Source organism: Octopus bimaculoides, chromosome 4 (assembly GCF_046866305.1).
Source record: "Octopus bimaculoides isolate indiv1 chromosome 4, ASM4686630v1, whole genome shotgun sequence".
Lineage (NCBI taxonomy): Eukaryota > Metazoa > Mollusca > Cephalopoda > Octopoda > Octopodidae > Octopus > Octopus bimaculoides.
In genome coordinates, this window is record NC_142931.1 from 78,762,836 (window position 1) to 78,790,447 (window position 27,612).

The window sequence follows — 27,612 nt, forward strand, 5'->3', positions numbered from 1 at the left end:
AAAATGATCATTAGATATTTTTCCCTTATTGGAGTAAATTTGGCTTACAGCTGTTTCCAGAATAATCAGAAATGGCTCTGATGAATGTAAGCATTAATTTTTTTTTAGGGCGTTCAAGCTTTTCTTAACTGATCAATAGCCCAATCGAGAAACCTATTAGTAACGTGCTCAGAATGACTATCGAAACAGCTGGAAGCCAAATTTACTCCAATAAATGAAAAGAATATTTAATGACCATTATTTATACCTTGTCTTTGTGTGTGTGTGTGTGTGTGTGTGTGTGTGTGTGTGTGTGTGTGTGTGTGTGTGTGTGTGTGTGTGTGTGTGTGTGTGTGTGTGTGTGTGTGTGTGTGTGTGTGTGTGCGTGCGTGTGTGTGTGTGTGCGTGTGTTTGTGTGTATTTGTATATATCTACGTATGATTTTTCTTTGAGTTTTATTTAAGTTCTTATGAAAGTTCCAGCCGACCACTAACAAAGTAACAAGACTTTTTAATTTAAAAGATTTCCCGGGATTTGTAAATACGTACGTAGCTGAATTAGTGTGTTGATTGAAATGCCGATGCACACATCCAAGTGTGTGCATCTATTCATCTACAGAATCTCAAATGGCGAATCTTTGGAATGTCTTACAAGTCTTCATTGTGTCGCAAATAAATTGAATTTGGAGATTTCGAGTCATTTTCTTTAGCTCTTTCTTTGAAAAAACTAGTATTTCTAAGGTTTTATGTAAATTTGTAGGTACGTAGCCTAATGTATCTTTGGTGATAAGTAAAAATGAAAATTTATAGTCAAGGTACAAGAGCTGCAAGTTTCGCATTAATTCACCATAAATATTCTCTTTTTCCTGGACTTTTGATTGTACATGCACATGCGCTGAGCAGCTAGCCCTTATAACAGTTCATGGCTTTTGCTCCATGTCCCACAGCACAATATCAGGTCAGTTATATTTGCATCAACGTCAGACAAGTCCTTCCTGCAGTTAGCATTGTGAATAGTTTTTGCAACTATGTCATGCCTCGGGGGCAGGTGGTATCTCATACATATTTTGGGGCAGCTGCTGATGATATTGGTGATATCCTCCACACGGGTATAGCAGAGCCGACATTTTCTATTGCAACGTAGAGGTTTGGTGGTATTTTTGTATCTCTTGTTTATCAGGTACTTAGTAAACTATTTCCTGTTCCTGGATAGCAAAAGCATACCCTTCTCAGTGTGTGTGTGTGTGTGTATGTATGTATGTATGTATGTTTGTTTGTTTGTATGTATGTATGTATGTATGTATGTATGCGTCATTGTAAATTATTAAAGCGATGATTCATTAGAGGCGTTTGGAAAAGTGCCTTCGCGGTATTTCTTCCGGATCACTACATTCTCAGTTCAAATCTCGACGAAGACACTTAACCTCACATCTCCCGGGGTCGATAAAATGCAATACCAGTCACGTCCTGGAATTACTGGAAAGGGTATCCCTTCCTCCCTAAAACTGATGGCAACCCTCTCTCTCTCTCTCTCTCTCTCTCTCTCTCTCTCTCTCTCTCTCTCTCTCACACACACACACACACACACACACGCATGTAGGAGACCGTTTTCCTTTGCTTAGCTGAGATTCGAAACCGAATCCATACACTTGTTGCTTGTCAGAGGAATGTCTGATCTTTTGTATCCTATGTCTATGTTGGGAGATTGATGAGAAACACTTGACTTCCGAGACATTCGGTAGTCGTGGAAAGGTCAATCCGTTGTTTTAGGTTTTACCTACTTCCTGGCCGAAAACTTATATAACCAAATGAAAAATTTTGCCTTTTACTCTCTTTGGTATTCGGCTGGCTAACCGAGAATATTTTCTGGTCGAATGGGAAAGGTCAATCCAATTCTTACCTCCTCTTTCTTCTCACAGCAAACTGTTAACTTGGCTTCCACACGCAAATCCCAACATGCATTAAGAGCGCGTGAGCAGTACACATTGTTGTCATTGTCACTTACCACGATTACTACTTTGTGTTATTCACTACAGCCAGCAAATAAAATCTGTAAAAATTATTCTTTTCTCTTCGATGGTTTTATTACACTGTCTCATCCTACTTTTGACCATCTGCATATAGCGATCCCGACGCAAAACGAGAATCGCTGTTTCTACATCAAGTTACTTCTCATCAGTACGCTACAATTGGTAACTCCCACGTAGAATCACATCCGGACATGACATATATATATATATATATATATATATATATATATATATATATATATATATATATATATATATATATATATAAACACAAATGAGCTGAGTTATTTTACTATACCACTATCGGAACCTTCTTCCCTGCAGTGGATCTCGAGCCTACAGTGTACCGTGGACTGCATCCCAGAGTAGACTTTTGTGTGATTTTTATTTATACATTGAATGTATTTAGCCTGTACAGGTGGATGTATGCGTAACTCGAAGGAGAAATCCGTATATACTCTAGTATGTGTGTGTCAATACACACTGTCGATACACGGGCATGCTGTTCTTGACTCTGTCCTTATTAAAATACCTCAATTTTATTGAAATCTGCAACTAATTATACATAGGCGCAGGCGTGGCTGTGTGGTAAGAAGCTTTCTTGGATCTTTTTGTTTTGACGGGCAACACTTGTTTTCTTAACGAAACACTTTCAAACTTGGGATACTGGTAGAATGTGTCATATAAAACATCTTTTTCTCTTAGCCTTCTTAACAAAAATTAGTTCTTAATAAGTTATTTCATGTTAAAGTTGTCGTATTTCTGTAATTTCAACCAATCACTGAAGTCTATTCAGCTGAATACAGTTAGTGCTCTTTTTATAAACAATAATTTTTACCGGTGTCAAGAGTGTTATTCCCTGTTTAATTATATCATTATTCCCTAGTGAGGGTTTAGGGTTTTAGGGTTTGGGTTCGGGTTTTAGATTTAGGGTTAGGGTTTTAGGGTTAGGGTTGGGGTTAGGGTTAGGGTTATGGTTATGAGTTTTAGGGTTAGGGTTAGGGTTATGAGTGAGGTTATGGTAAAAATAATCATAACCCTAACCGTAATCCTAAAACTAACCCTAACTCTAAAACCCGAACCCTAACCCTAAAACCCTAAGTTAATACCAGTACAAACGCACGAACGATGTCATGAATAAGAGGAACACGGATAGTTGTTGTTGACAAATAACGGCACTAATTTTATTCAAGGGAAAAGATCCCATGACACCGTTGTTTACATTCCACGCCATTAATTGTTTTCACCTCAATAGACGTCAGTGATTGGTTGAAATTACCGAAATACGACAACTTTTTACATGAAATAACTTCGAATACAAAAATTTTTATCTGTTCTATAATACAAAATATACAAGTATACGAAGTTTGAAAGTGTTTCGGTACCAAAAACACTACATAAAACATTAATGAAAAATGTTGCCCGTCAAACCAAAAAGATCCGCTTGCTTCCCGACCAAATGGTTCCGGGTTCAGTCCCACTGCGTGGCACCTTGGGCAAGTGTCTTCTGCTATGGCCTCGGGCCGACCAAAGCCTTGTGAGTGGATTTGGTGGACGGAAACTGAAAGAAGCCCGTCGTATATATATATATATATACATATATATATATATATATATATATATATATACATGATGAAGGGGTTGTTTCTATGTGGCCTGCTTGTTTGTTGCACCTTGTTTACCATTTTGTCCATGTTCTTTTGCCACGTCATGTACCCAGTTATGTATCTATATGTACATGTGGCTGAAGGTATATACATACATGTACATATATATGCATATACTCTGACCGTTGACTGAACACTATTCAATTTTTTTTCTCCGTGTTTTTCTCCTTGTCTCCGTATTCTTTCTGTTGAAGAGCGTAGCTCGAAACGTCAAAGACTTTCCGTATTCCCGAGCGTCATACTAATATATACTTTTGTTATTTACACCACCTGTCCTCGTCTGTTGTTATTTTTTGTATATTCTCCCATATATATATATATATATATATATATATATATATAAGGTTTTAGAGAAGAAATAGTTTATACACCTGTTATTAGTTCAGAAACAAAGAAAAGAGAACATATGAATAGGAAAATTATCTGGTTCACACCCCCTTCCTCCCCCGAAGTGACCCTTAATATAGGTAGATATTTCTTATCACTTATAGATAGGCATTTTCCAATTGATCATAAGTGTAGGAAGCTCTTTAATAGGCACAACCTAAATATTAGTTTTAGTTCAACAACAAGTTTTAAAAATATAATTACACACAATACACAAAAACAGCAACATGAAGCCGACTGTTACTGCAGAGCTAAAGACTTGTGCCCGCTAAATGGGGCTTGTATGACCGAGACCATCATTTATGAATCCACCGTAGTTTCTACGACCGCTAAGGACACAGTTTATATGGGTCTCACAGAGGGAAATTTTAAAGCTAGGTTCAATAATTATACCTTAAGTTTCAGACACTAGGTTAACAGAAAACGACCAAATTTTCCAGTTATATATGGTTCTTAAAAGAACTAGGTGTCGGTTATAAGATTCACTGGAAGATCTTGGCCAAGTGTAAACCTCACATCAACGGCAGTGGAAAGTGCGGTCTTGGCGATATGGAAAGATGGCTCACCTGGAAAAGTTCTTTAGACCTCGCTACATGTCTAAATCCAAGAACTGAACTTTTTGGATCATGTCCACATATGACAAAATACTTGTGACGTTTTTGGGCCCCCTTCCCCAAGATCATAGATAGAACCTGCTTTTTATGTTGTGTCCATGTACAGGCCTTTCATGTGGCTTAGCATTTCTTATATATTTTTCTATATTTTTATACGTATTTGTATGTATAATCATATATCAGATGTGTATATGCGTGCATGTGTATATGTGTACGAATATATGTATATATACGAGTGTAAGACTATCCGTTTGCTTAAGAGTGACTGTCATGCACAAGTTTCCTTCTTTCATGCATATACGTATATACGCTTGCATATCTGCAGGTGTAGGTGTGTTGATAGACAGGAGGGTGTATTTATATATATATGCACCCCTCTTTTACTCTTTTAATTGTTTCAGTCATTTGACTGCGGCCATGCTGGAGCACCGCCTTTAGTTGAGCAAATTGACCCCAGGACATATTCTTTGAAGCCTAGTATTTATTCTATCGGTGTCTTTTCTCGAGCCGCTAAGTTACGGGGACGTAAACACACCAGCATCGGTTGTCAAGCGATGTTGGGGGGACAAACACAGACACACAAACATACACACACATATATATATACATATACATATATATATACGACAGGCTTCTTTCAGTTTCCGTCTACCAAATCCACTCATAAGGCTTTGGTCGGCCCGAGGCTATAGTAGAAGACACTTGCCCAAGGTGCCACGCAATGGGACTGAACCCGGAACCATATGGTTCGTAAGTAAGCTACTTACCACACAGCCACTCCTACCCCTATACATATATAATTCATATGTATATTCATGTTTGCGGTGAATGTGAATATGTATACGTTTTATGTTTTGCGTATGTGTTTTCATTTGTATAAATGTCTATATATCTACGCGAGGATGATGTTGACTATGTATTTATGTGTGTGTGTGTTTCTACATATACATGCGTATGCGTGGTTTTGTCTATCCGCGTGTGTGTATGTGTATATATGTATTTATGCATGCGGCGTGTGTGAATATATGCCTGCTACGAACTTCAATACATGTATGTTGTTTACGGTTTTATATAAGTGTTTTTATTTATATAAGTTCTAAGATAAATGTAAACTTTTTTCTATGTGAAGATGACGTTATATATACATATATACGTACGTGTGTATGTATTTTCATATTTATATGTATATATATTTTTTTGCATGTATATGCATATGCATGGATATGTATATGCGTATGTGTGTGCGTGTACAGGTGTGTGTATGAGCATAATAATTCATGCATGGATACATATACGTGTGTATGTGCGTGTATGCATGTGTATGTGTGTGCATGTATATATGTGTGTATGTGAGTATGTATATATACATATATGTGTGTAAGTGTGTACGTGTATGTATGTATATATACATGCGTACATATGTAGATTTTATGAACGAAGATTTCTATCTTTACGTGGTTGTATTTTTATAATATCATATCTTTTACTTTTATTTACTTTTCCACGCCTATTAGAGTAACCTCCATTTATTCAACGGTTTTGTTTTTTTCATAGCGTTTTTGTCTTAGTAACTGATGAGGATGTCTTTTGATCCCGGCATCTGAAACTCTGAGTATTATTATGACAATGATAATACTGTCTATTATTCAAGTTAGCCAGAAAACTGCCTACAACCATTTGCATGCGATCGGAATATCAAAAACAGCTTGCTAAATGGGTATAACACTATTTGAACGAAAATCAGAAAATGCACAGATATAAAATTTGTTCGTCGCTTCTTCTTCGTAACTAGACGGATCCATTTCTCGACTGTATTGTAACTCACAATAGTAAAAAACGTTCTTCGCAGTGGTTGGACCAAAATGAAACACCGAAGACCTTCCCGAAACCCAAGCTCTTCAAAAAGAAGGTTATGGTGACTATTTAGTGGTGTACTGCTGGACTCATCCATTATATTTTCTTAGAACTCGGAAAAAGCATTACTGCAGAAACATGTTCCCGTGAAATTGTCACGATGAATGAAAAACTGCTACTCTTCTGTCCCAGACTGGTCAACAGAAGAGAGGCCAATCGTTCTTCAAGACAATACTCGACCACACGTTTCACTAATGACGCTCGAGAAGTTGAGTGAACTTGGCTACAATGTTCTTCCCCACTCAGCTTATTCCCCAGGCCTTTCTCCTACTGATGCTACTTTTTCAAGCATCTTGTTGGGTTCCTGCGAGAGAAGGAGCTTAAAAATCAAACCGATGCTGAAAGTGCATTGAAAGAGTTCATCAGCACCAGAACACCAAAATTTTGTTACCGGAATAAACAAACTTGTAGCTCGTTGTAGCTCGTCAACTTTGTGTTGACATCCTTTCTGGAGTCGATAAAGAAGTATTAATCTTGCATCTTCTGTCCCTCTAATACTTTCTTTCTACTAATTTCTTAAGAAATCGACTGTGGTCACTACTGGGGCGAAATAGGCTCCACTAGGTCTAAAATGCCTAAAATACATTCATATGTCATAATGGCAAGCCCATGACTCCATGTTGGCGTTAAAAGCTAACGCTAAGGCATAATATGGTATATACGCGTGTGTACAAGTTTAGTGGAACAAACAAGAGAAAAAGACTTCGATACAAGTGTATGCATGTATGTGTGTGTGTGTGTGTGTGTGTGTGTGTGTGTGTGTGTGTGTGTGTGTCTGTGTGTGTGTGTGTGTGTGTATTTAATCGGCAGAGAGATATATAAATATACCTGACATACATATTCTATAATATAATTATGGAGTTTGTCATTTCTCTTCAGTTTGCTGAAGAGTAGTGTTAATATTCAGTTTAGTCAATGGTGTGTCTATGCGTACAGACATATAAATATATGTATGTGTGTGCCTATCTCTTCATCTATTTTACACACACACACACACACACACACACACACACACACACACACACACACACACACACACACACACACACACAGAGCATTTTTTTGCGTGGGTGGCAGGTTTACTACACTATCATGATAGTACTATGATTTCATTGTTGCCGATGTAGTAGTAGTAGTAGTAGTAGTAGTAGTAGTAGTAGTAGTAGTGAACGTGATGGTGGTAGAAGAAGTAGAAATTTTTTGGTCTAGGGGCATTTTTTGTTCTGTGTTTATACTTGTAGTTCGTTACACTTAAGTGTCATTTAGAAATACTCAACTAGATAGATATACAGATGGAGAGATAGAGAAAGACAGAGGAAGAGAAAGAGAGAGTGAGAGAGAGAGAGAGAGAGAGAGAGAGAGAGAGAGAGAGAGAGAGAGAAGAGAGAAAAAGTGTGTGTGAGTGAGAGAGAAGGAGAGGAAGAGAGATCACGCTAACCACTTTCTCGGACAACGGAAGTTTCTTGCAAAATAGAGATTTGTTCGGGAAGATATAGGCCACACAGATGTATGTGTATATATGTAAATAGGTATTTGTGTGCTTGTATGTGTATGTGTGTGTGTGTGTGTGTGTGTGTGTGTGTGTGTGTGTGTGTGTGTGTGTGTGTGTGCGTGGTGACCTAGACCGACTTTTCTTTTTCTTTTTCTTTTTCTCTCTCTTTATCCCACTATCTTTTCCTCTGAGTTTTTTTTTATATATTTAGGTGCTTATGCGTATGTGTATATATATATATATATATATATATATATATATATATATATATATATATATATATATATATGCGTGTGTGGGTGTAATGTAATTTATGGTTCAAATGATACAAAAAACACAGAAAAACAAGACATATTGGCGAGAGAACAACAAACAGGGTGTATTATTTTGACGCTCAGTAAAAGTACTACATATCTTTGAGGTTTCGAGCCAACGCTCTTCTACAGAAAGGAATGAATCGAGAAAAACAGGAGAGGAGGAAAATGGAGAGAAAAGAGACGCACCTACATTAACGGTTCAAACTGGGTTCCACCTGCAAGGTCATGCGCTGTTTATCTTGATATAAAATCACCATGTAGTGCACATATGGCTGATGGTTGTGATTCATATGTCTGGTGTGCTCCTATCAGATGGGTAGTCATGATGGGTATATTGGGCTTCGTATATATATATACATATATTCTAACTAAGTATGTATATATATATATATATATATATATATATATATATAGTTAGAAAAATTGATAGAAGATTTTTCAGTACTATATTTTCCTTTCCACTATAGGCACACAGCCTGCAATTTTGGGAAAGCGTGGTGGCTGATTACATCGACCCCAGTGCTTTATCGACACTGAAAGGATGAAAACCAAAGTCGACCTCGGAGGAATATGAACTCAGAACGTAAAGTCAGACGAATTGCCGCTAAGCATTTTGCACGGCGTGTGTAATGACCCAGTCAGTTCTCTACCCTGTGACCACTTGAAAATATATACTGACTAGGCGCAGAAGTGGCTGTGTGGTAAGTAGCTTGCTTACCAACCACATGGTTCCGGGTTCATTCCCACTGCGTGGCACCTTGGTCAAGTGTCTTCTACTATAGCCTCGGGCCGACCAAAGCTTTGTGAGTGGATTTGGTAGACGGAAACTGAAAGAAGCCTGTCGTATATATGTATATATATATATATACATATATATATATATATGGTTGTGTGTGTATATGTTTGTGTGTCTGTGTTTGTCCCCCCAAAATCGCTTCACAACCGATGGTGGTGTGTTTATGTCCCCGTAACTTAGCGGTTCGGCAAAAGAGACCGATAGAATAAGTACTAGGCTTACAAAGAATAACTCCTGGGGTCGATTTGCTCGACTAAAGGCGGTGCTCCAGCATGGCCGCAGTCAAATGACTGAAACAAGTGAAAGAGTAATAAATACACGGGCAGGGAAAACTCTTCTTTACAGATGATAAATCCATATACATCCTAGATTGCGAGCTAACTTGTGAACTGCTACTGAATAGAAGCAGCTGCATCTCCTTCGAATAATATGCATCAGTTTTAAAAAGAGAGTGACGTGTTGAATAATGGTTACACTACGCTCAGGAATAAAGCACTGTAGACCTGATTAATAGAGAGGCAGGTTCGTAGAATGTTAATACTTCGACTGAAGAATTGGAAATCTAATGATCCAACAAAGGAAATATATCCATTCGACTGACTTGCCAGTATTAGCAGCTTAATCTTCAAATTAAGCACGATCGACTTTATAAAGGGAGAAGAAATTAGATAATGTTTTTCTATATCTGGAAAATAACCCCAAAAACGAACGAAGTAGTCAGAATTGAAACGTCGCCTTTGACCATATATGCGCTCGATTGTGGCTGACCTGAGGTTGAATAGCAAAATTAACAAGTACACAAAATTTCCTTTACGTGGTTGCTTTGTCTGCTAGAAATTGCACTCAAATCCTCTAAACCACATACCACCGTTTTAAAAAGGGAAGGGCACAGGTGTCCTATCTATACGGAAAAGAAACATGATTATCATGGCTAGAACACTTTTGATCAAAACTCGATGCTAAGCAACAAGGAATATAAACTGACAGTAATAAAAATGCCCACCCATTGGTTCATACATCAGAACTCATATCACAAAAACACGAAGAAGGAGTAAAACAAAATTAAATATAATTAGATTTATAACATGGAATCAGCTTTGTTTTTGCCATATTCTACTTTAGTTATTTCGGTGAAGCAGTATGTAAAAATCCAAAAGACGATTGGTAACAAAAGAACACTAATAATAAATATTATTTCTACTACAAGGACAAGGCCTGAAAATTCGGGGAAGGGAGATAATCGATCACATCGACCCCCAGTGCAAAATAGGTACTCCTTTTATCGACCTCGAAACGATGAAAGGCGAAGGCGACCGCAGAGGAATTTGAGCTCAGACCGTACTGACGGACGAACTGCGGCTGACCATTTTGCCCGGCGTGCTAACGATTCAACCAACTCACCGCCTTAAATAATAATAATAATAATAATAATAATAATAATAATAATAATAATAATAATAATAATAATAATAATAATAATAATAATAATAATGTCTGGAAATGTATAAAATAGCTCCTACTCTGCGAAACTTTTTATCTGTAAGTATGAGATCATGGAGAACTACACTGATGTTGAACAATGACAATGAATCTCTAAATGCTGGAGATGTAAGAATTTCATGTGGCATTTTCCAGGGTGACTCACTATCACCACTCCTCTTCTGTCTAGCCCTAATACCGCTCTCAAAATTGCTCAATGATGCACAGTATGGTTATAAAATATTTGATAAAAATATAAATCATCTCATTTACATGGATGATTTAAAGTTCTTTGCAAAAAATGACCAACAACTCAAAGGCCTACTAGCGATTGTTAAACAATTCAGTGATGACATCAGGATGCAATTTGGCCTTGATAAATGTGCAAAAGCTACCTTTATCAAAGGAAAAATGACAAATACATCTAATGTGAACCTTGACCAGCAAAATGTCATAAAAGAGTTAGAACCAGCGGAGAGCTACAAATACCTAGGGGTAATTGAAGGGGACAATATCAAGCACTCAGTGATGAGGGAAAGGATCAGAAGAGAATGTTATCGTAGGGTGAGAGCAATACTGAAGACAGAGCTGAATGCGAGAAACAGGATCGAAGCGATCAATGCTCTAGCCATACCAGTCGTGACTTACAGTTTCAATATTGTTAACTGGTCAATTACTGAAATATGTAATGTTGACAGAAAAATACGAAAACTGTTGACAATGCATAGAATGCACCACCCTAAGGCAGATATAGAACGTCTTTATCTACCAAGAAAAGAGGGAGGCCGAGGACTTCTACAGCTGGCGTTACCAATGAAGGTAGCCACAATTGACCTAGACACCTATCTGAAAAACTCTGAGGAATGGATGCTAAAACTTGTCTTAAAACATGAAAGCAAGAAAGCATCTTACTCAGTAACAAAACAGGCAAAGGACTATCTAAGTGAATTCCAATTGCAACAAATTCAAGAATTAGACGAACTAGAAACACCTGCAGAAAAAGCTAAGCGCTTGAAAACCCGTGCAAAAATTGCTGCCTTAGATATTATGACTGAAAAATGGCATGGAAAACCTCTCAATGGCAAATACCCAAAGAGAGCGAATAATGCAGATATTGACAAAGCCCTTACCCACCAATGGTTAATGGCCTCTGGCTTGAAATCAGAAACAGAGGGGTTTATCATAGCAGCCCAAGATCAATGCCTACCTACAAAGAACTACCAGGCCAACATATTAAAGAACGGCAGCTCCCCATTATGTCGTATATGCCAACAACAAAATGAGACCATCGATCATGTTGTCTCCATGTGCAGTCTGCTTGCGCCTACAGAGTATCTCAACAGGCATGATAGAGCTGCACAATATATTCACTGGGTAATATGCAAAAACCTGGACTTGCCCCATGATAAAAACTGGTGGGAACACAAACCACCCCCAGTACTTGAAAATGATCACATTGCACTCCTCTGGAACTTCACCATTCAAACTGACAGAAAGATAGACGCAAATAGGCCAGACATCATACTGAAAGACTTCAGACAAAAATCATGCCTCCTCATTGATATGACTGTCCAAATCGATATAAGCGTATCTGTCAAGACCTACCAAAAACTGAGCAAATATAAAGATCTTGAAATAGAAATTAGCAAAATGTGGAATCTGAAGACGAAAACAATACCTATTGTCATAGGTGCCCTGGGAATGACAGCGAAACGGGCTGATTACTACCTAGCTCAGATACCAGGAAACCCCAAAATGGCTGAAGTTCAAAAGATAGTGCTCATGGGAACTGCCCATATCCTACGTAAAATACTGTCTATGTGATCTCAAATTTTAAAGCAAACACATAATTTTCTTATGGTTTCTTAAACATTCACTAGAACAAAACTGTACAAATCCAAATATATGGTACCCTAGGCATAACACCTACATGAACTTCTAACTTGTTGTCTCTTGAGGTCTCTGGGTGAGACTTGGATCCAACTTGTACAAATGCAAAACAAAAGTCAAACATAAAATAATAATAATAATAATAATAATAATAATAATAATAATAATAATAATAATAATAATAATAATAATAATAATAATAATAATAAGAAGAAGAAGAAGAAGAAGAAGAAGAAGAAGAAGAAGAAGAAGAAGAAGAAGAATTCTGCTCACTATCACTCAGTAATGATTTGCTTGTCAGTTGTTTGACCTTAACCAGTCGAGCATGTCTCTTGGAGGTTAACAATATGTGCATCTCTGATAACGAGCAGAAGTGGTTGGGAAACATCATAGCCATGTGTTGAGAGGAATACTTTGGGGTTTGAAAAATTCACCTTTGGAAACATGGATGTTTTGTTCAACGTCCTTAAACAATCCTTATTCAGAGACCATTTGCTGATGTCTTATGTCCTGATGTCATATGTCCATATGACATCAGGACAGTATTCAAGTGTAATACAACACTTCGCAAATATTTCCTTCGAGTAAAACTACCAATAGAAGTGAATATGATCCAAAACTGCGTGTACTCCATCCCATGCAGCTGTGATAGGTCATACAAAGGCGAAACACGTCGCCCCCTCAAAATAAGGGTAGACGAACATCGCTAAGCTGTGACACGAGGAGATATTGGATGGAAAAATGGAGACCACCCACCCCTGTGGGATGAAGTTAAAATAATAGACAGAGAACACCACTGGAAAATACGAAAACTAAAAGAAGCAGCATATATGCTAGGACAGAACAACCTCCTAAGCAGACCGAGTGCAGATACAAATAGCATATTGGAGTCGGTATTAAGGAAGGATAGAAAAATATTAGATTTATAAGCTCTAAAATTCACTCCATAATTACCCACGGGCATATGGCGTAGTGGTTAAGAGTGCGAGCTACTAACCCCAAGATTCCGAGTTCGATTCCAAGCAGCGACCTGAACAATAATAATAATAATAATGGCTTTAAGTTTCGCCACAAGGGCAGCAATTTTGGGGGAAAGGATGAGTCGTTTACATTAGTTCCTTATTTTATCGACCCCCGAAAGGATGAAAGGCAATGTCGGCCTCGGTGGAATTTGAATTCAGAACATGAAGACGGGCGAAATGCCGCTAAGACTTTCACCCGGCGTACTAACGATCTTGACAGCTCCCCGCAACAATAATAATAATAGTAGCAGTATTAAGAAGAATTTGTAACATAAGCACATGATCATAAATTTGAATGGAGGAATATAGTCGTCTATATCGAGCTGGTACTTTATTTTTGCAGAAGGATGAAAAAGATTTGAATGTAGAATACGTAGAGCCATAACTAAATAATACAAGGTATCTTTACGACGCTGTAATGATGTTGCCAAATCTCAGCCTTTAATGAAATCATTAATAACGAAACTATAAAAACTGAAAAAGAAAAAAAAAGCGGTAAATATTATAGAATATAACATAACGGAACTATATATTCCAAAAATAGCACGTGAAACAAGTGAGCCCTAGTTTAAAAAGTAACAACGATTCTCTGAACAAAACATGATCGTTCCCAACCGCAAAAGATTTTATCAAGAACTAGATAAGATTAAAAGAAACAAAAGACAGAAGTCAATGCAACACCAATCACGAAAGAAGGAGAATTCTGGGGCTAATTATGGACAGCTTAGGACTCAACATTGACAGGAATGTTCAGAACAACGAACACATTATCTGAACAATTCTCGGGAGCCATAACAACGCAAGAAGTAATCCAGACGACACAAAAAATAAACAACTGGAAGGTACCAGATAATGATGATATGCCAAACTTCTGGTTAAAATATTTAACAGGGACATATAAGGCGCTGGCAGAGACGTTAACTGAAATAATATCGCGGAGGGAAAATAAACATCTGGTAAGACAATCTACTTCTTCATGAGTAGAAGGGGTAGGACAAAGGCTCATATGGCTGAACAGATCCATTACTGATCAACAAAAGCATAGCTAAAATTCTAGAACGAAGGACAACGCGTCTACTCCTGACATGGATTGACAACCAGGTTTTTGAAACCTTAGCCAAGAAAAGGTTTGCGCCAAGCATATGTAGATATATTGGCTTCAAATTTTGGCACAAAGCCAGCAGTTCCTAGAAAGGGGCAAGTCGATTACATCGATCCCCAGTGCTCAACTGGTACTTATTTTATCGACCCTGTAAAGATGAAAGGCAAAGTCAACCTCGGCAAAATTTGAACTCAGAACGTAAAGATGGACAAAATGCCGTTAAGCAGACAGAGCAACCACGTAAAGGAAATTTTGTGGACTTGTTAATTATGTTGCTGCTGTTGCTATTCATGTTGTTCAACCCAAGGTCGCCGCTCTCATATGCAGATATATTAGACATGCTATGAGTAACTGACGCTAAGAACATAAATTTTAAACCAGACTGGACTTAGATATAAATGTTATGAGTGGGCAAACTAATATTTTTTTTTATATGGACTACACTAATGTTGACCACTGTGTATGATGAATAGCTAGAAATACTGTAATGGACAGTAAACGGATATACTAATCGGATTAGAAAAATAAGAGGAAAATTAAATTATAACCAATTATATCTTACAAAATAAAAAAATAGAGAATTAGCGCAACCACAAACTTACAAATAGCCGAGACTCACTAAACTAGACAAAACTAGAAAAAGAATAGGTTAGGTAAGTATATTACAGATGCATTAGATTATGACTTGAAATAAAATTAAATATTTAAAAAATGTCCTTCCTTTTAGAAAAAATTGAAATAGAATTAAATATAAAAAAACTGTGCCCTTCTTTTTTTAGAAAGGAAGGACACTTTAGGTATTGTTATAAAAGTATCTATATTCTAGTTGTTCCAGTAAAAAATTGTAGTTGTGATATTCTCTAATAGATTCAAAACTAATTAAGAACAGAGAGAAAAATTAGTAAAATAACGATTACATTTAGAATATACCATCGAACAATTGGACAGAATGGTTATATTTACTACGCATTAGAGAAGGATGAGGTCCATATGCAGCCAGACAACTAGTTTATAACATCCACTGTGGAGCTACAAAAATATCTAGAAGAAATAATGGCAAATTAAATCAAATAGGTGCAAAAATTCATAAAACAAAAATGTTTATATTTTATCTTCTAGGAAACAAAAAAAAAAAAAACATACCAAACTCAAATGACCGACGGATGCTATCCAATGCTGCATGAACTTGGACGGGCTGATGTACTGTCTTGACCAGCACCGTCTGACAGGTTTCCGCATAGCCCCCCCCCCCCCCCAGTCCAACGGCGGTGCCTGATTCAATGCAGTGCCATCACTCTCAACTGGCACTCAGCTGCATAGCAGCTGTCTGCGCATCAGCGTTTTCTCTAAGGCTTGGCCCTTGGATTTGTGAATCTCATAAATGCTGCTACGGACCCACTGAGGATTCTTTCGGCCTCCACCCATTGTCATGCCATTATAGTGCTGGCCGCCTTCCACTCCATGCTGCTCTCAATGAGAACATAAAGCCGCAGACGTCCCTTCCCAGTTCGAGTCAACAAGGCTGGACAGAGGAGACAGTAAAAGGCTAGACAGCATGACAATTTTTCTGTTCCTCAGTGGTAAGGCCTTCATCTAGGATGCGACATGCTGCGGCACTTCCAGCGGCAACCTGTTGTGTTCGGCTGTCAGCCCAAGCTACGTTGTTCAAGACGAGAAGGGCGAAATGTCAAAGTATCGGCCGCTCTCTGACAGATTAGTGGTCGAGCTTGTGGTAGTGGAGAGCTCCGGCGTCCCCGAGACCATGAAACACACTGACAAGTATTTTTATTTATAGCTGTTACATCACTTAAAACACACACACACACCCCTGTTGACAATTTATCTACGTTGTTGACACATACATAGAGAGACTGAAATTATGAAGTATATGATTTGTCAAGATTATTGATCTCACATATAAATATAGATATTAAACGAGTAGTTTTTTTAATTTTACACGCGTGTTTGTTGTGAAGAGAAAGGGAAACAACAACAAAAAAGTGAAAAGCTAAACACAAAAATGGAGAATTTGACTGCCATACTGATGGTTAGAACAGTATCTATCTAGCCGATGTCTAAAAATTCGAATAGGACAGAAATAGATGTAAAAAATTGCAACACCGGCTGTAAGTATTCGTAAGTGTTCGTAATTGCAGCATAGAATGAAAACCTTTCTACCAGAAACAACCAACATTATGTAATTAAGTAACTGTAGAATATGTGGCGTTTGAGAAGGAATAATTCAACGAATTTTCTCTGGATGCACAGTCATTAGCAAGAAAAAAGAAGAGCTTTCATACACTGCAAATTATGCCTCCTTTATGAAATACCAACAGATAAGTTATATACATGTGTGTGTGTGTGTGTGTGTGTGTGTGTGTGTGTGTGTGTGTGTGTGTGTGTGTGTGTGTGTGTGTGTGTGTGCGTGTGTGTGTGTGTGTGTGTTTATGTATGCGTTGTCTCCCGCCACCGCTTGATAACCGGTGTTTATTTGCTTACGTTTCCGTAATTTAACGGTTCGGCAAGAAAGACTGATAGAATAAGTACCAAACCTAAAAAAAAGAAATACTTGATTTCTTCGGCTAAAACCCTTCAGGGCCATGCCCTATCATGACTACGGTCCAAAAACCGAAACAAATAAAGGATAGAAAATGAAACACACACACACACACATATATATATATATATATATATATATATATATATATATATATATATATATATATATATATATATATATATATAGAGAGAGAGAGAGAGAGAGAGAGAGAGAGAGAGAGAGAGAGAAGATAGTTAGTAAGTTAGTAAGATAGATAGATAGATAGATAGATAGATAGATAGACAGACAAATAATCAATTAGCTGCTATCAACGAAAGGTGTTTGGCTTTTGTCTGTACGTGTTATGTGACAATTCTTTGCGCAAACTGGCAACAGGAATGAAAAGTTAAAAAGAAAGGAAATATTTAAATCAGTACTGCATTGTAATGCAATTAGAATCTTCCTTTATTATGCATGCTTATCACAACTGTTTACGTGTTTAATACAAAAATCCGTTTATTTGTCATTATAGAGATTCATTCGAGAGATTGGTTTTATAATAAGCTTATTAAGCTTACACCATAACAACCCTCGATGCTAAGAAGAAAGTTGGTAATAATGCCCGTAATATTTGAAATTAAGGTTTTATTCTAACACTAATGAGATAAAACCGTTACGTTGAAAAACATTTAAATATAATCCTTTCAACAATAGGCACAAGGTCTGAAATTTGGGGAGAGGGGGCGAGACGATTATCGTCCCTAGTGTTCAACGGGTTCTTATTTTGTTGACTCCGAAAGGATGAAAGGCACAGTTGGTCTCGGTGGAATTTGAACTCAGAACGCAAAGAGCCGGAAGAAATACCACTAAGCAGTTTGAAAGGCGTGCTAACGTAACTGCCAGCTCGCCGAAGGAAGCGTTCAAAGATGAAGGACTCTGCCTTAAGAGGATGTATTCAGATAAGAAAACAGAGATTTGCAACTTTTGAAGATACTCAAAGAATGGTTTGAAAAAAAGGTCCCGCCTTAATGTCATTTCCCAAGTCACCACCGTATGCTTTACTGACGTTGAATATAAAGATATTTTACAACATATCTTTTAGCACAACAAAGCAAAAAATGCTAAATGTCGCTGGAGAAGATATCATTATACAAGCAATGAAGTAATTAGTGAAACCATTATACAGAAGGCCCCTGAACCTATTAGTTTATTGTTTTGAATAGTAATACAGTACTTTGAATAACGATACAGTCATGCCAACGAGATGGCAAAAGATATTGATGAGATAACTTCAACAATTCAGTAGTTTTAGTTTTCTGTCAAGATGAAGTCAATGTATGAAAGGCTTAATCTTGTCACGGATTATGTGAAGTGTTATGGTCCAAAAGACATTGTTGATGAATTACTCATTACTAAATATTTTAAATCAGATTTAAAGAGTAAAACGATTTTCTTGAGTTTGGAAGGGTATTTTAGAAAATATCACATTCTTCTTAATAATATTACGTACTTGTTTTCGATGATGTACCGCAGGATGATTTTCAGTTTGCTTAAGATTAAAAAATTTAAAAAAAGCTTCAAATATATTCATTGTACATTACGGTTTACACAAATAACATCCAGTGACGAAAAAGAAAAGAAACAAACAAATTAGTGATGCTTTGAAATTATGTATAAACCTGATAAAATTAAGTCATTAAACCAGATAATCACATTCAGTTCCCATCTACAATTATCATGTGATAACAACTAAAAACGTTTCAAACAGCTTCTTTTGCCTAGTGAAGTAAGGTCGCAATCTCGAGGATCCTTAATCCTTTCTAATATAGGCACAAGGCTTGAAATTGAGGGGGCGGGGAGATATAGTCGATTACATTGACCCTCAGTACTCAACTGACACGTAATTTATCGACCCCGAAAGGATGAAAGATAAAGTCGACCTGGGCTGAATTTGAACTCAGAACGTAGCACAGACGAAACACCGTTAAGCATTTTGCCCGGCATGTTAGCGGTTCTGCCAGCTCGCCGCCTTAATCCCGAGGATCCTTAATGACATGGATCTACCACTAGAAATGCAGATTTTCAAACATATGCAACTAACTTATATTCTAAATGTGAAGGTATATGGTCTAGTAACAAAAGCAACGGTTTTATGATCTTGCTGTCAAGTTCACTACATTAACTCGGTGTCGTGTTGTGTCCTTGAGTTAGGTAGTTCAATTCTCGTTGCTTCAGTCTACCCAGCTGAAAATGAATACCAGCTACATGCTAGTACATCCCCTCTCTTCCTACAACAGTTACACCCTCGATGGTTTATTGGGTCAAAAGTGGTCAAAAGTGTTTGTCTACGTCTGCTCGCCACTATACAGGCAGCTAAAAAAAATTGCGAAAGCATGATAACATGCTACCGAGTCGTGTACTACAGGCCAATGACGGTTGTTGGTTATATATTCTATAGAAACGATTATATATTATAGAAACGATTATAAGGGGCAAGCTGGCAGAAACGTTAGCACGTCGGGCGAAATGCTTAGCAGTATTTCGTCTGACGTTACGTTCTGAGTTCAAATTCCGCCGAGGTCGACTTTGCATTTCATCCTTTCGGGGTCGATAAATTAAATACCAGTTACGCACTGAGTTCGATGTAATCGACTTAATCCCTTAATCCCTTTGTCTGTCCTTGTTTATCCCCTCTATATTTAGCCCCTTGTGGGCAATAAAGAAATAAGAAACGATTATAAGGGCAACACATTTGAATTATTTTATAATTTCAATCATGGATTATATATATATATATATATATATATATATATATAATTTCCTTTTGTTTATTTTTCCCCTTGTTTATTTTTCCCTTTCTTTATTTCCCTTTGTGTTTAACGGTCATTTTTCAAAGGAATTTCCAGTGGCTGGATAACTGAAGAGACGTTGGAGTGCCCCCCACCCCACCCTGGCATCCGAAACTTGGAGTTTTATCATGGTTACTGAATAAGTGTCACATAGTTTTACAGATACATATATACACACACACACACACACACACACACACACACACACACACACACACACACACACACACACACACACACACACACACGTATATACGTAAATGCATAAACAAACGTCTTTCGTCCGTCCACTAATTGTCTCGACTTGAATTACGTTTATTCCACATTTGTATTTGTACTTTCTGTATCGCATTGCTGTTTGCTAATTTCCTGTCATGTTTTGTCCCTTGTTTGTTGGCTCGCCACTTCCCGCCGGCTCTCGCTGTCGGCGCCACCAGAGGGGATTCAGTATTATCGTTAAGGACCGAAATTGCATTTGACTGATGAGGATCTGGTGACCTTCTTTGTCTGTTTCCCGTTTGTTTGTGCATTTACTATATGTTTTTTTAAACTTATTATTTAATGGAACGTCACGTACGGTTATATGTGTTTAGAAGTATACCTCAAACCCACAAGAGTTTACAAGTGAAACAGAGACAGACAGAAACAAGAAAAATGCCCCTGGTATTTGAACACTATACAAATATGCTTTTAAAAAGACTTTCCATTTAAATTTGCCAAAATTTAATTTTTCCAAAATTTGTTACCCATATTTACTGTTGAAAAGATCTCAAGGATCGAAACCGGTACTGAAATGTTTTTTATAAAAGTATTTTAGCATTTTCGACTTTGCCTTTTTTCCATATATAAATATATATATATATATATATACATAGACGTGTGTGTGTGTGTGTGTGTGTGTGTGTGTGTGTGTGTGTGTGTGTGTGTGTGTGTGTGTGTCTGATGATATCGTAGTATCGACACAGACTATCGCATCATTGTTTTAGCTTTCGAATGACGCCATCCCGCTGACTGGGCGAGCAGGCCAACATTTCCCCGATCGGAAGGCTATTTCGTCACAGGGTCGCCTATTTACAACTGAGTGTACTGGAGTAACGTGAAATGAAGTGTTTTGCTCAAGAACACAACGTACCGCCCGGTCGGGGAATCGATCTTATAATCTAGAGATCGTGAGCGCAATACTCTAACCACTTCGTCACGCACCTTCACACACACACACACACACACACACACACATACGCATGCGCACGCACACACACACACATTTATATTGTTTGGGGAAGGAATCAACGTAATAATGTACAAATTACGATACGGACCATTAAGCAAGTATCCCATTTTCCCCAGCACATCAAAGAGTATAGAACGAATATGTTAACATTTTAATGCTATAAAGCCACAGGTTGACTTTATAGTGTTTAAATTCAATTCAGTTTTTCTCTCACTTGGTATTGTGATTCAAGCATATATTGTTTTAGTGATATAATCCAGCTTCAATGCATTAGACGATTCATAAACATCTTTTATCTTATTTAATTGTTTCAGTCATTAGGTTGCGGCCATACTGTGGCACTGCCTGAAATTTTAGTCGAATGAATCGACCCCAGTACTTTTTTGATTCTATCGATCACTTTGCCGAACCGCTGTTTTACGGGGACGTAAACACACCAACACCGGTTGTCAGGCAGTGGTGGGAGAGAAACACAGACACAAAGACACACACAAACCACACATACACATATATACGACGGTCTTCTTTCAGTTTCTGTCTATCAAATCAACTCACGAAGCTTTGGTTGGCCCGAGGATATAGTAGAAGACACTTGTCCAGGGTGCCACGCAGTGGGACTGAACCCGGGACCATGTGGTTGGGAAGCAAACTTCTTACCACACAGTCACGCTGCGCACTTGTTAACAGTCAGCATATATTATGTTGGACAAAGTCATCATTAAGTGGCTTCGGATAAAGAGAGTAAACCCCTGGTTTGTTACTATCTGAGATGCAAGCTGGGGCTTGGTCGACCCCGGCTAGGTCAAGTGAACGAGAGGGTCTGGTGTTGAAAGATCTGAAATCCCCTGGGAACCCAAGAAGCATCGCTGATGATGCGTCCCAGAGCATTTACGACATCAATCTTAAAACTACACACACACACACACACATACACATACACACACACACACACACACACACACACACACACACACACACACACACATCTTTTTTAAAATCTTTGTGATTGCTTCAGTCATTAGACTATGGCATCGCCTTGAATTTTTAGTCGAACGTATGGACACAAGTACATTTTAAAAGCCTGGCACTTATTCTATCGGCGCCTTTTGCCGAACCTCTAAATTATGGAACATGGGGAACAAATACAGACACAAGGAGACACACGCACACACACACACACGTATTTATACATATATACGACGCGCTTCTTTCAGTTTCCGACTACCAAATCCACTCATAAGGCTTTGGTTAAGACACTTGCCCAATGCTAAGATGCAATTTAAGCTGTATATATTTGATAACTTTAACATACTGTTTTGCATTTATCCTCATTTATCACTGATGTAGTGATCACTAATCTGGGGATAACACGGTACGTTCAATTGTGAACCTTGTTACGCTTGTCACGAATAGATCTAGGATAACACGGGTTAGCGATCGGTCAACGATTCTGTTTAGACCGCAGAAGTGCCCTTCGGCGACCATCTACAAAGCGCAGAGTAACTTTACTTTATGTACTATTATTCATTTATCACTGATTCATTCAATATAGTTTTGTTTTAAACCAAATGCCCGTGATAAACGAGGACAGGTGTATTAAATGCCTACCCTCAACAAATTTATCATTGGGTATCACTAATCAAATTAAATGCTTATATTTGTTTTCTTTCAAGCATTCTTCGTTCTGAACTGTCTCACGCAATTCACCACCCATCGAATACTGATATTAATTGGTTCTGTTTTTATCGTGGCTGCTTTCATCCTAGAATCGGTGAGCCCAACGATCATTCTTCTCGGTGCTAGCCACAGCCTTCTAGGTAAGTACGATACATTTCTCAATAGTATATTGTAGTAAGAGGGCTGTATATAGTTGAAATGACAGAACTATGTGTATTTTAGTTACTTTTATGGTTTGGTGAGAGATAAAGATTGGAGCCTACTAGTCTTCCCAAAGACTTGTCGGAAGCGAAGGATTTCTTCAGAACCAAGAACTGATTGAATACAGCATTAATGTAATTAGGATATGTATGTATGTATGTATGTATGTATGTATGTATGTATGTATGTATGTACGTATGTATGTATGTATGTATATCAGTGCTCTACAACCGGTATGCTACAGCACATTGGTGTGTCACGAGACGATGCGAAGTTTGCTGCAGTGTAACCTGAATATAATTTTTTCCCTATACTTTTAGTTATGGTTTCAGTTCAGGTGTGCCACCAAATTTTGAAAAGAATATAAGTGTACTACACGTGAAAAAAGGTTGCGGAGCACTGATATATAGATGTATGCATATATATACATATATATATATATATATATATATATATATATATATATATATATATATATATATATATATATATACACATATATATATATTTTTTTATATTTATATTTATATGTATGTATGTATGTATGTATGTGTATGTATGCCTGTATATGTCTGTATGTATATATGTGTATGCAATGTGTGTATGCAATGTGTGTATGCAATGTGTGTATGCATGCAAGCACGAATGGACGGATGGTGTGTGCGTCATTTTGTTTTTCAGATTTCTTACTAACGGAACAACAGTCGGTGTCCTTGCTTTATATACATGCATTTGCTAATATATCTCGGCAAAGGATATACACAAGAGTTTTCGGAGAAGTTTATGCTCAACTAATAACAACATGTTAGCCCATCACGTGTTGACACGAATTGGGGGTTAGTCGAAGTAGATAAGCATACAAACTTAAATGATGGAGTCTCTATTCCTACATATGAGCGTTCAGTTTCTCACTTAGTTGGGCAACCTACTTGTTGAATCAGTATTGAAGTGGCTGAGTATTCCGCAGTCACGTATAGCCTTATCATAACTGTCAGACAGAATCAGCAAGACAAAAGTGTGTCTCGTCTGAACCTTTGAAATATGGGTACAATCCATCCGACGGGTTTCTATACAGTTTCCAGCTACCTAGATTAACTCACAAGCTTGGTTTACCACGATGTTATAGTAAATAAACTTAAACAAGGGGCCAGGCAGTGGGACTGAACCTGAGACGAAATCTTTAACCACTTAGCATTGTTTGCGTCTACCATACGTAAATGCACAGACATACTTATACACACACACACACACACACACACACACACACACATACACACACACATACACACATACGCACACACACAAACACACTCACATACACACACATACACACACGTACTTGTATGTATTTATATATGCCTGCATATATAAACATATGTATTTATCCATGCATGCATCTACCATGCGTAAATGCACATAGACATACTTACACACACACGCACACACACACACACACATTTGTATGTATTTATACATGCATGCCTGTGTATAAGAATGCATGCATTTATGTATGTATGCGCGCATGTACCTAACTATGTATGGATTCGCGTTTATTTTCTTGCGCTTTTTTTTTTATTTCCAGGTATTGGTCTGGGTTTTATATATGGCCCAAGTATTGTAATAGTTGGACATTATTTCAAGAAATACAGAGGTTCTGCAAACGCTTTTGCCTCATGCGGTTCGACTGTTGGGCAGTTTTCTTTGGCACCACTCATAAGTTACTGTATATCGGAGTACGGGTTACGAGGTGCACTGCTGTTGCATGCAAGCATTCTTTCACACTGCTTCTTTTTCGGCTCCCTTGTGAGGCCAACCGATTTTTACCGAAGACACTTGTCTCCACGTGAATTTCCTTCGACTTACGGTAAAGCGAACGCATTCTCTTTGAAACGAAACGGTGAACTTTCTGATTGTGATTCTGCAACAAATAATCTGATTTCGGGCCACTCAAAAGATGAAGGGGCCAAAGATATAAACAGGAAGTCTTCTATCGGTAACCATACTAACAACCTGAAGATGATTTCGGTAACCAGAAAAATTGGAGATCGAAGAAACACGGACGTTTGCATCAAATTCATTCCAGTGAATACCGATGATAAATCACCAGACACCTCTCTGTGTGGTAGTTCTCATTGTATCACCGAAACAGAAATGCCTTCTACTCGCCGAAAATCAAGAGCTTTCACCGAATATTTCCAAAAAACATCAACTGGTGCCGATATAGGATCGTTAAGTTTACACATCCAGCACAGAATCAAACCGAGTTATTTCGGGGATTCTATGATGGGATTCGGTTCTGCCGTTAGTCTTCAAGACGAATCTATATCTTGTACTCATGCAAAAGCCCTGATGAACATACGTAAGAGCTCAATTTTACCAGATGACGTTGGTCACACCGGTTTTACCAAAGAGCCATCCAAGTTTGAAACAATGTCAAAATCTTTCAAACAGATTTGTAAGAGCGTTGATGTGTCACTATTGAACCAAAAAATATTTGTCCTTTTCCTTTTGGGCTACACTTTTGGTTGTTGTGGTAGCGGCGTCATGCATATTTTTTTTCCAGCACGTGCCGAGGAGCTAGGACTGTCTCGTGATCAGGGGACAATGATTCTGGCGTATTCGGGATGTGCTGATATTTTTGCCCGAATAGCCACAAGCCTCACAGCCGATCATCCCAGAATGCACCGGACCCGAATTGTAACTTGTGTTTTATTTATGAATGCGATTTCGTGCTTTAATATCATGCTGTTTACAACCTATTTGTCTTTTGCTCTGTTCACCGTGGCTTACGGTATGTGCTGTGGCGTCTTCTTTGCTCTTAATACAACTATACTCACAGACTTCATCGGGGTTACGAAACTGCCTCAGGGGCTCAGTATGAGCTATTTAGTATTCGGATTGTGTGCTACTGCTGTATATCCTCTAATAGGTAAGTCCAATTCATTGTCAACGTTTAGTTTTTGCATTATGTTGCCAAGCATTTTTCTACCAGACCCCATCCACGCACATTCACATGAACAAATATACAAAATGCACACACGCAAATCCACCCCTACCCACCCAATACACACACAAACACGCAGATGTCGCACTTTTATGTAAACGACGAACCAAGTAAGGGCCATCTATGTGGTCTTTTGACCTGCAAAATATAATAGTCAGATTTCTACCTTTATCTTGGTGGATGAACAAAAACTGGAAGGACACACCAGGGAGTGTGTGATTCTTGATATCATTCAACTACGGTAGTAGTTAAATAATATTCATAAGGCCGCAATTTACTCACACGCAGCATCTTTCAGAGCTTGTCGTTAATTAAGTTCTTAACCAAATTGAAAATTGCTAACATTTTTGAAGACGATTGGTCCCTAGCTACATTTTGACATAAAAAAATTGAGATTTGGTCCAGTAGGAAAAAGTTTACATCAAAATAAGTGGCAACGTTATAGGAGAGTAAGTAACGTCACCAATCAAGTATATAACTTTTTTAAATATTTTTAAAGCAAAATATATTTATCTTAGCTTCAATGATAGAAGAAGGCATGAAGAATTTCATAGTTTTGTTCCCATGCAACAAAAATGTGTATCAAAAAATATAAGGCATAAAAAATTGGATTTAAGTATAATTAACTTTTTAATTTCAAAAACAACCAATTTATTTTAATTAAACTCAAATGATAGAGCTCAATTCGAGGAACTTCTTGGTATCAATCTCATGCAATGAAGTTTTAAAAGAAAAATGTTATGAGGAGTTATATTTAGGCGTAGGCGTGACTGTGTGGTAAGTAGCTTGCTTACCAACCACATGGTTCCGGGTTCAGTCCCACTACATGGCACTTTGGGCAAGTGTCTTCTACTATAGCCTCGGGCTGACCAAAGACTTGTGAGTGGATTTGGTAGACGGAAACTGAAAGAAGCCCGTCGTATATATGTATATGTATATGTATATATGTGTGTGTGTGTGTTTGTGTGTCTGTGTTTGTCCCCCCACCATCACTTGACAACCGGTGCTGGTGTGTTTACGTCCCCGTAACTTAGCGTTTCGGCAAAAAGAGACCGATAGAATAAGTACTAGGCTTACAAAGAATAAGTCCTGGGCTCGATTTTCTCGACTAAAGGCAGTGCTCCAGCATGGCAGAAGTCAAATGACTGAAACAAGTAAAAGAGTAAAAGAGTGTTTGTTTCTCAAATATGAAGGTGATAATATAATTCTATAAGGGGACTTTTAATCTATGTGACCGTCGTCATTGAGGTAAGGAAAAAATTATCAATGACACCGCTAATTGACACATTTGACACATTATTAATTAGCATAATAGCATAGCCTGGAAAAAAACATGGATTACATGAAAAAATGCGAGTAAGAGAAATAATATTCTTAAGATTATAAGCCTGGAAAAGTACAGGACAAGTTATTACGCCTGGAA

The 27,612-nt window shown here is 37.8% G+C and overlaps 1 protein-coding gene across 1 annotated transcript in view; it reads left to right on the top strand.

Moving 5' to 3' along the window:
* LOC106879733 (monocarboxylate transporter 14) overlaps positions 1-27,612 on the top strand; it is a 208,405-nt gene that overhangs the window by 176,497 nt on the left and 4,296 nt on the right. The window contains exons 3-4 of the mRNA XM_052967153.2: positions 22,981-23,124; positions 24,768-26,114. Coding sequence (XP_052823113.2) covers positions 22,981-23,124; positions 24,768-26,114 — 1,491 coding nt within the window. The remainder of the gene's footprint in view (positions 1-22,980; positions 23,125-24,767; positions 26,115-27,612) is intronic.